Below are 16,465 nucleotides of genomic sequence, written 5' to 3'. Positions count from 1 at the left end.
ATATATATCATATCCGGAATATGCGATAGCCCGTTTGAGTAACATTAGAAACTTAAAAAATGGGTGTAATTACACAAATACAATATGCAAAAAGATAAATAAAGATAATATATATATATATATATATAAAAGAGAAGCGAGTAGAGTATATCATCGATTAAAAAAAAAGAAGAAAAAAAAACAAGTGTAGAATAACGCAGTTGATATAAATACGATTGTTTATTTTGGCGTCGATTAAACTCTCAGTATCGCTCGATACTTCCGGCAAATATCTCGACGATATCAAACCTAACGACAATATAGAAATCTTTCTTTTGCAAGACATATTAATAGTATCAAAAAACTGTAACAGACTAGCAAGTATATAATCTTCTACTGCCAAATGTTCTTTAACTCTTCCGAAGTGGTGTTCAGTGGCATCACGACAGTTTTTATCACTGTCTTTTTTTAACAAGCTATTGAATTTCAATAATCGAGTTGTTTTTCGAGCCGTCAGTGGAATTTTAAATCTCAAGAAAAATATAAAAAAAATTTGAGCACGAAAGTGTTTAGTTTCACTTTCAGGAACGCGAAATCTCGAAAGAGTTAAAGCTGAAATTCGATATATCCCCGTCCATCGTGATCGTTTAAAAGATCTCTTCCCAGTCTCTTAGACTTCCGTATTATTAGATATTGTCATTATCGATTCGGATCATTCTTCTACTTCAGGCTTCTTGCCGGTCGTTTCTTTCGCACTGGTACTCTTCGTCTTTCGTTTGGGCGGAACAGGTGCGTCGCTGGTGACATTGGCTGACGACGACGACGACGACGACGACGATGACGACGGCGGCGGCGGCGGTGGTGTTTCCGGCACACTCGTGTCGGTTTCTAGAGTTTGTCCGGTCTTCGCGCCAATCTTTTTCGTAACTTTCACGGTCTTCTTGGCCTTATTCTGCAAACCTTCCGCGGTAGTTGCGCCCTCCGCCGTGGTCGACGAAGCCGTCTCCTCATGTTTCGTCTTCGGTTTCTTCGTTACTTTTTTCACCGTTTTCTTCGTTGCCTTTTTGTCCGCACCTTCTCCATCCGCACCATCCAGTGAATCGGACGTTTTTAGACTCTTTTTCCCGGCTTGCTTCTGTTCCGCCTCCTGCGTGCTCTCTACAGATGGACTGGTCGGCGGTGTTGCTTCGATTATCGTTGGTGTCGATGGAATATTGAGCGTTTTCGCTTCAGTAGGTTCTTTCGTCGAACTTGGCTCGGCAATCTCTGACGTGTCTGAAATTTCGCTAACCGATTTCGTTATTACTGTTGCTTCCGTTACCTCAGTTTGTTTAGCTTGTTCAGCAGGCTCCGTCGTTTCGGCCTGTTCAGCCTGTACAATCTCCTCTACGGGTTTCGTTTCTGTCGTTTCCATCTTTACAATTTGCGTTGGAGACTTTACTTCCGGCGCTTCTATTATTGTCTCAGTCTGTTCCACGAGTTTTGCTATATTTTCCACCTTTGCAGATGATGTTTCTGAAGACACTACGCCGCTGACGGACTCTACCTTCTCTACAGTAGCTTCTGATGGAGCTTGCTCCGATGGTGTTTCTGATGAACCATCTTTTGTTAAAATTAAGTCATCTGCCTTCCGAGCAGAAGTGTCAGCATTTTCCGATAGTTCGGCAACTACAGTTGCGATGTCGTTACCTTTTTCACAAATCGATCCGTTCAATTGAACAGGTTCTACTGTGATTGCTGCGGAAACGATATCCGTAGGCTCATGTACCGCTGTGACAGTCGTAGATATTGCTTGATCGCTCATGTCTACAGCCGCGTCTGATACGGACTCTTTGGGTTCCGCCTGCAGAACTGATTCCGCTACCTGAATAGGCACGGGGCTCACGGTGGAAATCTCAGAAGCTGCCAGCAGCACCTCTGCGTGCCGCTCACTCGGATCTATCGTGAGAGGTTGCATTACATCGGATTCATCAACACGCTTCGCGGTTTCTTTTAGCGACACTTCGCTTATTATAGAAGAAACAACAATGTTCTCTGGACTGTCTGCGCTAATTAGAGTGGTTGTAAGCTCCGTTGCGTCTTGAGTAGCAGAAGCTGGAGATTCCTCTAGTTTCGTCGTTTTTTCGGTAGGTGTTGTCGCGCTCTCAATTGGCGTAAAAGATGTAATTACTTCTTTCTTGCAGGTGGCATCTACCAAAGAACACGTTGATGGTTGTGAATCAGCTTGTTGCGTTTCGATAAGAAGACTTTCGCTTGCGCCTTGAGATGCTGATTCTTCGGTAGAAGACAATTCAGTACTTGTTTCGCATAATTCTTTATCTGTTGATTTCGCGCTTTCTATCGCGGTCGGTTGTATCAACTCGCTTGATACTTTTATCGAAGCAGCTTGTACCGTGACACTTTCTTCGGAAGGTAACGCGGATGCTTCTTGTTTAGAGGATTGCACGATGGTGATGTCTTCGCTGAGCTCAGACGTAGTTTGCGCCGCCGAAAGCTTTTCCTCGGAAGCTTCACATACTGGAGATTGCGTTGGATCCTTGTCCGCCTCAACTGGATGAAGGGAGAAGAGAATATGATAGATGTACATATAAATATCGGAGAAATCAGACAAATATTTATACATATATGTATACGGAGAAAACTATTCTAAGAAAAAAATTGCATTATGCAAAGAAATTGTGCAAAAATTCTACATGATACTGTTTTTAATTCAAATAGGAATAAAAATATCGATTAATACGAGAAACAACGACATACTCGTATTTACAGATGTATTTAAAAATTTTGTAGTTTTATATAAGACAATGATGATCATGATTCTATTCCCATATTTATTAAAATGCGCTACGAGTTGAAACAGTGCAATACGCTCAAGTGAGAGCTATGAATAAATGAATGAATTGGCGATAATACTTGGCAATAATATTTGGCAATATATGTAACTTTAATATTAACATATGAAACATATAAATGTGCTCGTTATTAATAGGTTATTAATATAAGCGTATAAAGCGTAATCGATGTAGCTTAATAATATTTCGCACCTGGTAATGCATAGCAACTTTAAAGGATATGAATGAAGATTATTTTGCAGCAAGTTAAAGAAGCAATATTTAACAAAATGTTTCATTAATTAACAAGTGAAATAGATAATCTGGCATGCTATTATGTTTGTCAATCGTGTTCATATACAAAAGCGTAAAATGTTCGTATTAAATTATATCTCTCACACGTTATATTCATATATATATATATATATATATATATATATATATATATATATATATAATTTAATTTTACATACATGTCTATAAAAAAATTTTAAACTACAATTGCAAATGCAAACAGTTCATTAATTTAAAGATATGACATTTATAAAGTATCATGTAAAAACGAAATAAAATTCAATATATAAAAATTAAGATGCAATTACGTTTATGCATTTTGTGAGCTAGTTTAGTAAAAATAAATGTAACTAATAAAATAAAAAAAAATATTTAATGTAAAATTAATAAACAATGATGTAATTTAATATAATGGAAAGTGTCACAATCTTACATAATTTTGTCATCTGAAGTAACGATAAAGAAAAAAAGAAAAAATAGTGATAAGGTGATATTTTGTGTGAGCACATAAAATATTTACCCCATTAAAGCAAAACGACAATACAAGACGCAGCAATGCTATATGGCGCCAGGATCTGTTAGTTGCTGTCCTCTGTTCCTGTTTCAAACACTCCAACTAGATCAATTATATTAACAAGATATCCTTTTTTTTCTTTTATCTTCGAAATATCGCAACAAATTAAACATCGCGTACCAATATAAGCATCTCGATTTTCAATCGTTTCCTCGCTTAACACGATGTCTTCAATTTGAAACTATGAAAGTGAATACTGCATGCTGTATTATGTATTACATATAAGTGAAACGAAAAAAACAAACAAAAACGCAAAGCATACTCGAGGAAACAGTTAATGGCTTTTTGCATTATGAGAGCACATTGAATTATCTTAAATATCTCGCAGCTTTCTCTCTGTCTCTCTCTCTTTTATTATTTTAACAACTTGTGAATAGCTCGTCGAGCTAAGTATCATGTCGTTCATCTCAGTTTCTAGTGTATGCACGAGACATATTTTAATTTAAAGTACATGAGATTACTGTACTTAGTATTCGTCAATGCGGTTGAAATATTTGTTACGATTTTATTTAGAATACGTGTTTTCTCAATTACGTATATAAGAAACGTACCAACTGGTTTTAGTTCGACATCAATAGGTGCAACAGTCTTTAGCTCAGCAGATTCAGCAGTAGCGACGCTTTCCTTTGGTTTAGCAGTATCCTACGAGTAGTTATTATATGATATGAATTATTCATTATCAGAACTCGATCGTGGCTTCCACAACTTTTACGGAATATAACTACATATTTGCTTGTTGATTTTAACGATTCAGCAGTCGTTATAACTTTCGAATTTTGCTAATTGCATAAATATGTATAAATATATCACTTAATATTAAAAAATACCTCTTTAACTGGAGATGGTTGACGTTGCGGCGAAAGAGAAATTGTCTCGCAGATCTTCTTCCATATATTGTCAAAGCTATCGCGACCCATATAGTCGATCTGTCCTTGTTCCCAGCTTTGCTTCCTCATATGCTGCTCCAAGGCTATTTGCTCGGCACTCCTCGCTTCGCCCAACGTCAACTGAGCCAAGGCACCGGCGATACCCATCTGTGCAATTAACACAAATATTCCTTCGTCTTAAACAGTTTACGATAACAAGAGTCACTTTAATGTAAAAATGAGAACGTCCAGGCTACGATACACAACAACACACAAGACATCGCAACAATGTTTTCATTATTTTTGTATTTCTCAGGACAAATTACGTTTATAATACAAAATTGTTGCTACTTACACTTTAAAGCACGATGCACGAGAGTATCACAATTATACAATGTGGAAATAATATGGATTAATGCACATAAAGGCAAATTAAAAAAAAATTTCTAAAAAACATATTATTATCTCTCTCTCTCTCTCTCTCTCTCTCTCTCTCTCTCTCTTTCTCTTTCTCTCTCTCTCTCTCTCCCTGAAGAAAATGTATGTAATAAACAGTAATAAATAAATGACAAAATGATTTCAGGCATGTGAATATAAACTCTATACTACATATAAATTAAATGGATATTCCCAATAAAAGTGCAAGTAATGTCCCAAGCATTATCAAAACAAATGATGAATATATATGTATATAATATATATATATATATATATATATATATATATATATATATATATATATATATATATATGAATGATACAATACACCATGTAATCGCAAAAAAATTCTTTTATAATAGTAAAAATTATAATTGTATTATAATATATTTGTAAACTTTCTTTTTTTATTACTTTTATTTTTTTTTTTTTAATAAAGCGAATATTTTTCCGAAAATGTATGTATAAACGTACAGTAACAAAAATGTCTTTAATGCGAATTTAGAAAAAAAGATGCGGGAACAATTACTTACATTTGCATTGTCTAGATGTTCCGTTATATTCGGGTCAGATCGCATGGCTACATTTTGGAGATCTGTACAAGGTGCAGGAGAGGAAGGATGGAAATCGATTCTCTGCGTATCTGTCTGCTTATTCGTAGTTTCCGACGATTGTTCGCTATTTTTCTCATTACTTTGATGACATGTAAAATTATCTTGAGCATTATTTTGGATACGATGCTGCGGATGAGAATCGTTATGAGAAACAGTATGATGCTGATAGTCTGCATAAGCAGTTCGATCACTAGTGTATTGCGCGTGATTTTCGTGCCACGTTTCGGTAGGATGCGATTGTTCATGAACTGATTGATGCTGGATAGGATAATTATCCATTTTATAATAATCATGTTGCAGAGATTGTCCAGAATGCTGATGATGCTCATTATGTTGTCTCTGTTCGCCATAATGGGATGGCTCATTATGATGTCTTTGCTCATAATGATGTTGTTGATATTGTTCATCATATTGTTTCTGCTCTTTATGCTGTTCAGGATGGTGTCTCTGTTCACTCGGCTGATATTGATTTTTTTGATCGCTATATTGCTGCCAGTGATGTTCAGTGTGTTGTATTGTGGATCTTTGATTATAATTCTCTTCAGAATGAGAAGTTACATGTTCTCGGTGTTGATAATGTTCATTATTCGTAGGATGCAAATTATATTGTGTTTGTAGGGACGCAGAAGAAGACTGTTGTTCGTAGTGAAATTGCTGATTACGTTCAAATTGAGATGGATTATAATCATTTTGACGATCAACATCCGTTGTTTCTTTCTCATATCCTGTGCCATAATAATAATCATTTTTGTCATTCGATGCATTGTTATCGGTTGAAAACGAATCGTTTTGCGAAGAGTACTCCTCCCAGGGATCTTTAAATTCCGAAAAATCCGGTGTTCGAGAATAATCGTCGTTATGTTTTATTGCATCAGAGTAAACGGAAATATCGGAAACGGAAGGTAGATAGGACGAGGAAGCAAATGCGTGCCAAATTGGAGCCAATGTGCTGGTGGCCTATGTAAGCATCATGCCAAAACAGAAAAATGCACACTCGATGGGTTAGTAGTGAACTAAGTATTGGCAGTGTCCATTTTTCTTATATACAGCACCATGTTTTTCATAAATGTTTGATATTACATAAATTTTGATTATGAAAAAATGTATGCACTTTTACGTTATTTTACAAGAGAAATACATACATGTTGATATTGTATCAATAGCTTCGTAAAATGCCATATGCATAACATATTCATGCTCGATCCATTAATTACTAACATAACGAATAATGCAATTAAGCATTAATACAGCGACCAACTTAAATTTTTACACAAATTACAAGTAAATAAAGTAAAAAAAAGGAAAAAAAAACAAAGATCAAAGAAAAAAAATAGACACTGTGATAGAATCATAAAAAAATTTATTATATTAATAGCTGCATTAATCTTTTAGAAGATTTCTATTAGATGAAGTAATATATAAACATTAACTTTTAAAATTATTTAATTACATTATTTAATTACAGAAAAAAGAGTATGTTTCGATATAAAATAATATTGCAAAAAAATGTAGCTATTAATATATACTATTTACAATATATACAAAAGGAAAAAACAAATCGAAAATATACCTTGAACCTCACAATCTAAACTACGTAATAATTATATAATTTTTTCCTTCTAAGGAATATAGGGTTCAAAATATATTCAAAGTGCAGAAAAAATGTATGCACTTTTACATCATATAAAGACGCAGCAAAAAAAGAGCAATGATTATATTCTCAAATGCTACCACTTATTATGCAAGCTTTCCTACAGCATTAAAACAATTTATTAAGAAATGCAAGCAATTTGAAAAATTTCAGATTTGTCTTGCAATATTTAGAGAAAAAGAAAAAAAACAACCTGAATACAACTCGATGCAACTCTAACATTCGCGAGCAAAAATTTTGAAAAGCTTATAATAATAAAACCAATGAATCGATAAAAACAATTTCAGAATTACATTGTAATGCTATGCTTTACACAGAATACATATGTGACAAATTAAAATAAATCATATTTGTCCGAAATGCTAAAGTAAAATTTTCTCAAGTAAAATTCGCACGCAAAAACTAATGTATATTACAAAACAACTGCGAGTATTAGAGGTGCGAATAATAGAAAGCCTTACCCTTATCATATTTATATTTGAACATAATTGCTCACTGTTTTGCTTGTAAAATAAATGTACAAGTGTAAGAAAAAAGTTGCAATATTTTTTTTATTTTTTACAGCTAAAAAGAATGCACAAATATATAATAAATAAAATAATTATATATTATTATTAAAAACGCGTTATTCATGTCATTAGCGTGTGCAAGAGAAACTCTTTATTAGATATATAAAAATAGTTGTGCGTTTAGAGTATCACTTAGAAATATCATTCATCATTTTAACATATTAAACGCACACTATTCTCAAATGGATTAATAGAACTTACCATGGAAGGTGATAGTTGTGGGTGCACTCGTTCGCAGAATATATTCCACCACAGTTGCAACAGCGGTTGCAAATGCACGGATCCTGGCGGTGGTTGAACGACACCGGTTAGAGTATCGAAATACTGTAACCAGGGTTTCGTTATGCCAATAAAGTGTATTATTCTCACATCTTCGCCAAATCTAAAAAAAAAAATATATACACATATGTATATACACACATATAAACAAATTAGCAAATAAAAAAAATTTAATTAAAGCGAGTCACTTACTGTTTAAATGCGGGCAAATACGAATACGTCGCAGTGGAACACATGTTGTAAATAAATGGTAGATGTTTGGAGATGTCCTTAGTTGCCCAATCGCTGAAGTACATGTTTAATAAGCCTTGATCGCCACCGTCAAATGAGCCCTTGGCCGCGGCAAACGCAGTGATTGACGCGAACGTTTGTTGAGACGGTCTAAACACAAATACTCCAGAATTGAAGCAATCGGGCCAACCGACATCGGGTGCGGCCGATAATTCCTCGCGCTCGAATAGCTCATCGCAATTACGTACCACCTAGAAATAAATATGATATTTTTACCAACTCATTATAAATTATATCATTATAAATTATAAATGTCAAAACTCTAATTTATTTTCTATTGTATGATTAATTTTTATAAATTAATATGTGTGTATGTATATATATATATATATATGTATGTATGTATGTAATTCGCTTTTCACACATGTTATAACAGGAAATGAATATAAAATTGTTTTAACTTTATTTCTCTAATTTTAGCTGTAATTCTAGCTTTAGTTTTATTATTTTAAAGAGATATACGATTAATACAAAGTATATAATAAATTAAAAAAAATTTTGCATTACTTACAAGCGCATCTGCGTCGATGAATACACACTTCTCGTATTGAGTTAGCCTCCAGCAATGTAATTTAGTAAAAGTGATGCCCAACTCTGGTCTAGCCAATAAGGCCAAATTTGCCTCGTCCTTCGAATCGAGAACATTAACTTCTTGCACCAAGGAGAATACTGTCGCCAATTTTTCTCTAAAATAAGAAGAGAATATTGGTTAATTGAGTTATGTCACTTATGAACATGTTACAACTAATCTAACAATCTAGCCAATGTAACTCATGGTATAATTACATAATATAATTATGTAATAATATAATTATATATATAATATATAAACAGGGTGTTTGATAATTCGTAAAAAATCTCTTATGTACAGATAGAGCGGATCAAACTGAGCAAAAAAGTTCTATACAGCGACCGCATGATAGCGGTCGCTGTTTTTAAATTAATTTCTCAATAATTATTGCGAAAATCGCAAAATGAAATAAAACTTTTTTGCTCAGTTTGATCCGCTCTACCTGTATATTAATTATATATTACACTATGGAGTTTGTTAGTCAGTTGACTTTTCTCGACAACTTGACATATCGCCAAATTGTATCCTGATAATTGAATTTGAATAAGAACGATACCTCATTGTTGCCGTAACTCCGGGAGTGACCAGACAAGCCAGCTCGTATTTGGTGTCAACCCGACGTAAAGAGTGTGCCAGGACCAATGCTCCCAAAGAATAGGCATCGTTTGTAGCCAGTGTAACCCATGCATATCCTAAAAGACAAAGGAAGACGCGTATTAGATTGCTTGACGCATTCGTTTCTATTATACGACACCCGAGTCTATTTTCGATTCCTGGCCTGGCAAAATCTATACATATTATTGCATCCAATAGATATCTCCAGAACGCGCGCATGTGATAGAATTGATGATGGCAGTGTCATTTTCGCTCAAGGCCATTTTAATTTCCACGCCCCAAAGTTCAAATGTTATACAATAGTTAAATGTGATTTAAGAATTTGTTTTTAAATATTTTATTTTTATTCTAACAATAAGAACAACTGTATGTAAGATATTTATTTTGAAAATATAGTATTAAAACAAAATTAAGTTTTTGAGTAATGTTAAATTTTAATAAAATGCAAAGATGCTAATATCTATTTTATTTTGTACGTTTCACGAAAAAGTTTAAAACGTTTTCGAAATATATATATATATATATATATATATATATATATAGTATATATAATATGATAACGTATAATCGATAGTGTAAATACTTTGTTTTTACCAAACGTTCTTCGCAGCTCAACTTCGCAACAACACGAGGAAGATTATATGCGCAAAGACAATTGTGATTCCACGCGCCGATAAGTGCGGTTCGCGCAATATTAAGCTAATTTCACCAATTTTTGAATTAACAACCGCATTCTTACGTAAGTACAATAAAGATAGGCGGTTGAATTATGCCAAGGAACTCCATGAAGTTCAAATGTTATCGATTATTTCGAACGCAAACGTGCACTTCTACGGGTATCTCTATCTCAAACTTGTAAAAAAAAAAACTTCATATAATATACCGCTGTAGAGAATCGTAAGTATTCGGTTGATTTAAGAAACGCCCATCGTTTTTACAAGTAACGAATAAAATGGTTCTTGTCTCGCGCAAAAAATCATTAGAGATTTGTAAATTTGTAGAGTTATTAATGAAATATTTATATATTAAAAACCGATGCATTCGACTTACCGATCTCTGCATTCTTTCGCAAAAATATAGAGTAGTGCAAATAGAGAGGCGCTAAACGAAAAGAAAAGCTGCAAAACGAAAGTGACGTTGGAAATCTTCCAGCTCCGGATGTATAATTAGATTTCTCTCGTATTGACCTCACTTCCTCTCGGCTCGGCTCGGTTAAAAAGCTCTAATTGTACGTAATTATCTTTTATGATGCGTTTATGTATATATTCACTACTGCGTTACACAATATATCATAGACCGATTTTATATACCTATATCTATAAGGAAAGAAAATCTCCAATGATCATTGGCAGATTATATATATATATATATATATATATGTATATCTGATAAAGAAATTGCATGAAAAAATAAAACAAATTATATAATAGTTTCCTATAGGCATTTTAAAATAAATTCTAAGCTGTTAAATCTGTCTTTGGCATAAATTTAATTAAGCGAATATCATGCTCAAATAAATTCAAATGCACATTACTTTCATATACGACGCATTATGCAAATTCTCGTTTGATGCGCGACAACCAACTGGTGTTAAAGCGCGCAAAATCCAGCACGTGCAAAAATTTTTACCTATACAACGGACACTTGGCAGCAAAGAGATACAAATCGCAAATATTGCGCGTTATTTTCTTGCAAACGCAAAATTCACCGTATATTTATTTATAACATATGTATATACAATTTCTATTTTGCGTGATATCGTTCCGTGCGTAGGTATCGAATTTTGGCTGCGCTCTATTTCTCCCCTGGATAAAACACGTCATCTATTTTTAGGGAGATCTACGACTTGAACGCACACGCTGCACAATCATCTCCTAAAAAGACGGGAAAAGAAGAGTTTTGCAAAATCACAGGATGCGCTTGTACGAGACGTTGCAACTTGTTAGAATTTTGCCGTATAATCCTTAAATTTGCTGGTCGTATTTGTATAGCTGAAAAAACATGAGATATTTGCTGAATTATACATGATAAAATTATATATATATATATATGTATATATAATTTTACCAATTGATTCACTACGTTAAAGTTAGTCTTCTTGAAGAATATAATTAGATATACAATATATATATATATATATATATATATATATATATATATTGTATATCTAATTATATTCTTCAAGAATACTAACTTTAACGTATTGGATCAATTTTGTTATGACTCGATAAAGATGATAATAATAATAAACAAAAAGAGAGAATGGCGTAAGATAGGCAAAGTAATAACGCATGTTATTGATGCAAAGTTCGGTTATCGGAGAGGATTACTGGACAATATTTCCCAGTTAAGTGGAAAATATTTACTAGTAAAATATCAAAAGATTGATGATGAGATATAATAGTTATGTAAAATGAGAAATATATCGAAAGATAGTGGGATGTTTAAATCAACTTGGACAATATTCTAGGATTCTAGGCAGAGATTTTTGACAAACATGAGAAAGAAGATATCAATTATTATTATTTTTTTTTTAGTAAAAATGTCGTTGAATATTTAACCGCGTTTGTTCGGAATAATTTTCAAAATCTACTTTTACGCTCGAAACTGTTACGTATAATATGCGAATTAGAGGTTTGTGCCAAATAACGCGAAGCACAAGATAACCTTGACGAGGAAGAATGTCATCAAGTGTACACGTGATTGAAGACATCGATCACACCATACATTGTACACGATAAAACTATATAATTCTTTAATTCTCTTTAGTTCTCCAATACGCTACGGTTCTTGAGTCGTAATGAGATCGCTTGATGAAACTTCGGTCGTCATGTCATTATGCTCGCACAAAGTATGCGTGCAGTCGGGGGTGTATGTTAGAACCTAGAACGGAGACGAATATGTAATAATGAGTCACGAGAGAGAAAGAGAGAGAGAGAGAGAGAGAACGTCGAAAGAAAGATTGGAGAGAAAAAGAGAATCAAAGACAGGACATGAGAATGAGGATCGGATTTCTAGCTGCCGGTGTTCTCAATAACATTCAAAAAGCTGTTGCTCTTCCTCTATTATTTGTATTTAATTTCATATATTTTCTGAGAAATATTTGTCACCGCGTCTAATTAGGTTTATCGCACAAAATATACTTTATTTATCCATTTTTATTTTGTCTTCCATTTGTCAGAAATTAAATTTTCTAATAGATCAAAATAACGCAAAAAAAAAAAAAAACATAATGTAGAATAAGAAACATTGAAAAAATTAACTAGTTTTTATAACTTGATTGATTAATTGAAAGAAAAAGAGGGAAAGAGAGATTATTTAGAATTAAAGAATATTAGTTAGCAAAATGTTTAATATTAAAAAACTGTAAAAAATTATAAAAAAAATAAGTTTATATAGCAAAATATTTAAGATTAATAATAAATGTAATAATCGTGCAGCAAAACAAAAATTCTGTGCTAGAATAATCTTTCTCCTATATATTTTTGAAGAAGAATAGTTAAATCTTCTACTCGGAAGTGGGAGATATCTTTCGTGCATAAATTACGACGAAAGACGCGAGACGTTTTAGGATCCCCGCTATATTTAATGTCGCGCTCTGGCGAGGGTTAATCTTCTCTTTGAGAGACGTAGAGGTGAGGTCTTCTACGTATATAATATTATGGCGCGCGAGAATCCGAAACCCGAGGAGGCAGAATGCCGACATAGGTTTATATTTATACAAACCGTTCTCCAGCTCTTATAATAGCGAGCCAGCCTCGCATTCGCGGCGAAATGTATTCATATATGTACCTTGTCTTAGGTCAAGCGCTTATGTCTTGGGAAAACTGAACTGGCTACTTCCTTATAAAATTTATACGCGTACAGAAATCGTCGTTTAAAACTAGCGATGGGGATATCCAATTTTTCTCAATACAAAAACATTCATATCAATTGCGAGCAAAGTCAAGTATCGATATTCAAAAATTCTGCAAATTAATTAAATTATTATTATATTTTTATTAATTTTACTTTTATTATTATCATTATTATTATTTGTAAGTTAAAATGTCTTCATTTCAAAAGAAAAAAATGAAAGAAAAATAAGATGTATATGAAATAAAAAAAAAAAATATATAAATATCAAAAGATAAATATTGCGAAAAATGTTAATAAGAATAAAATTTATAATATAATTGCATGCATAATCTTGTCTTAATTTAAGTAGATGCTGATCTTATATTTTCTTCATCGACTTTCCCGCCAGACTTCTAATACCGAAGCCCAAATTTTTGATTCAAAGCAGACGAGGTCAAGATTGAGATCGCATAAAAATAGTACAGCTGTCGAGAAAGGTTCAATGAACCTAATTGGGTTCAACTTGCGCCAAATTTTTCACATATTGATTTTTTAAATATATGATCATTGAGTATTTTATTTGTGTTATAGTACGATTTTATTCGTTTAATGAAAATGTTTCCACGTAACAATTTTCAGAGAAGAATATTCGCTTAAAATAACCAACTTTATATATTTTCAATGAAAATATATATTCAAGTATATTTTGGCTAATATTAATAATAATTATTTATTATAATTATATATTATAATAATTGTGCAAATATTGTAATAAATGCTATATACATAATAGGAAAATATAATATTGAAATAGAAAGTTATCGTAGAATCTTTTGTTTCAAATTACGAAATATTGCTTGTATACATTAGATATATTTTTGTACAAATGTTCTAATCACACATTCAATGTGTAACAAAAAAAATTTTTAAGTGGAAAAAGTATAGATCAAATTTTTCTTGGTATTAATAATTGCTTAATTTTACAAAAAAATAAATATTTTTTTATCATCAAGGTAGTTTACACTGATCGATAAGCGTAGTGCTCTTATCGCAAAATCAAACTCGCAATTATATATGTTATAATCGATATCATCTCAAGACACTCGAGACTAGTAACGTGTTAACAATTGTAATGGAAACAATCAAGCCTAACACATTTCTTATACATGATCAAATGTATTACTTACAGATAAACAAGTAAAATTTTTTATATATTTCTAGATATTTCCAGATACTTTCAGATAATTACAATAATAGAATATTATTTTTTATATGACGGAGATCAAAATTTTAATTCTCAATTGCTCATATATATTATAATTCAAATCAATATTTGCGAACAGCTGTATTTAATTGTGAAATTTGTTTTTAATAGTATCGCGATAACTTGCTTTTCTTTTTTTCCACATGAATATGTATATTAATGAATTTGTATTCTACAAACAGAGTCATAAGAAAAAAATGTTTGCGAGAAAAATGTACGTATAATTTGGGCGACATTCTAAATATATCGGCGATACATGGCATACTGTACATCGCTCTAATGAATTCTTTCTGGCAGATATTCAAACTATTTAATCGCCACCTGCGTGAACAATCGGATAGCGACGAGAGATACGCTCCATACATTGTTGCGTGCGACAAAATCTTTTTTGCTCCGTCTAGAATATATAAAGACGAATTGCTGTAAAAAAAATAAAATAAAGTAAGTCCGCGCACTCTCCGAACATTTGGCAAGAAGCCGCTGAATTTCTCTCCCTCTCAGCAACAGCCAGGAATAAACTTAAAAAGATACCACCGACGACGGTGACTTATCTTATTTTGTGCGTAAGGAATTCAACGTCTATCATTGTCAGTAAAAAGAAAAGGATGTAGAAGGCAGTTAAATTTTCTTTGCTGCCGTTTTCAACCAACTTTTACGTCTCGAGAGATTTTCTCTCTCTGTTCATTGCCAATTCTTCGCTGCCAATTAGCATAATACGAGAACGTGACAATTCTAAGGATTGGCTCTATAATTTCTCTCTAAATCGAACGATACTTAATGCTCATTTTAAAATATTATTCCAGAAAAATTATTTTTTAAGATAAACATGACACATTTTTACATATGTATAAATGATATATATACCATATATATATATGTATTTATAAATTGATATATATGTTTAGTTATATATAATCAATAAACAATCCTGCAAATCTATTTCTCTTAGAGGCAGTATAATTTTCCTCTATCTTTTTTTTTTCAAATTGTCGATATACTTATATTTTTTTTTAAATGCATTTACTGTTTTTAAATCTTTCGTCTCTTGTTCAGAATGATTAATTTTTAAATTGCCGCCATGCGATTCTTCGACGCGCAGGCATGTCGACTCCAGAAACCGGGCGCGAATCGCGTAGACGAAAAAATGGAAACGGTTGTGTAAAAAAAAGTGCAGTATTCGTTACCCGTTTACACGAATGAATAAAAGTCTTTGCAAATATGATTTGTTCTCTGAAAAATTGATCGCGCATAGTGTATACCGAACCGATCGTGCGAAAAGAAGAGGTTAACGCTTGTCGATACGATGCAAATCCGAACAGTACACGAAGGTCATTGGGTCAAGACCGGTGAACGACGATATCGGCCGGCTAATCCTGGATCGAAGTTAAATGAACGCGATCGCGCTATCGATGATTTTTAAAGTTCATTAGGACGAGACTTACCTCCCATGACTGGTGTTTGCTAATGAGAGACGATAAGAGAGCTCGTGCGTCTATTTCACGTCTGCGTCGAGATGGGGAAGTCGAACGATCCGTACACACCCACTATACTTGCCGGCCACTATGGACCGATGGAAGCGAAACAGTCGTCTGTCGCCTGTCGCCTGTCGCCTGTACTCTGTCAGCGCCACAACACGAGTGACGATTTGACTCCGAACTCCGATTGCTGCTGCTACTCCGCGAGATATTCCGTGATTTCCCCTCCTCCTTTCTTCCGTCTTTCCCCACCACTCATCTCTTTCCTCTCGTTCCTACGGTCAGCGACCGTGGAAGGTGGAGATGCTGAAGTAGAC

The 16,465-nt window shown here is 33.3% G+C and overlaps 1 protein-coding gene across 2 annotated transcripts; it reads right to left on the bottom strand.

Moving 5' to 3' along the window:
• Positions 1 to 200: 200 nt before the first annotated feature.
• Positions 201 to 16,463, bottom strand: Gyg (glycogenin 1). 2 transcript variants are annotated; one of them, XM_072908401.1, is made up of 9 exons: positions 16,116 to 16,463; positions 9,514 to 9,649; positions 8,898 to 9,072; positions 8,288 to 8,577; positions 8,018 to 8,198; positions 5,516 to 6,553; positions 4,506 to 4,712; positions 4,230 to 4,320; positions 201 to 2,529 (listed from the first exon to the last, which is right to left on the bottom strand). In XM_072908401.1, exons 1-9 carry the CDS (start codon positions 16,120 to 16,122, stop codon positions 692 to 694), a joined length of 3,963 nt encoding a protein of 1,320 aa, XP_072764502.1. In that variant the 5' UTR covers positions 16,123 to 16,463; the 3' UTR covers positions 201 to 691. The 2 variants fall into 2 exon arrangements, with proteins under 2 accessions (XP_072764502.1, XP_072764503.1); XM_072908402.1 differs by lacking the exon at positions 5,516 to 6,553 and having other exon boundaries at positions 16,116 to 16,437.
• Between the last annotated feature and the right edge of the window lie 2 nt (positions 16,464 to 16,465).

This window comes from Anoplolepis gracilipes, chromosome 16 (genome assembly GCF_047496725.1).
Source record: "Anoplolepis gracilipes chromosome 16, ASM4749672v1, whole genome shotgun sequence".
Lineage (NCBI taxonomy): Eukaryota > Metazoa > Arthropoda > Insecta > Hymenoptera > Formicidae > Anoplolepis > Anoplolepis gracilipes.
The sequence above is the reverse complement of the archived record's forward strand: the minus strand, read 5'-3'. Positions and strand labels throughout refer to the sequence as shown.

Coding starts and splice junctions, on each gene's coding strand:
- Gyg (XM_072908401.1), bottom strand. Junction 6,554..8,017: donor CACAACTATCACCTTCCATG/GTAAGTTCTATT, acceptor ATGCTTACATAG/GCCACCAGCACATTGGCTCC. Junction 4,713..5,515: donor AACATCTAGACAATGCAAAT/GTAAGTAATTGT, acceptor TTAATTGCACAG/ATGGGTATCGCCGGTGCCTT.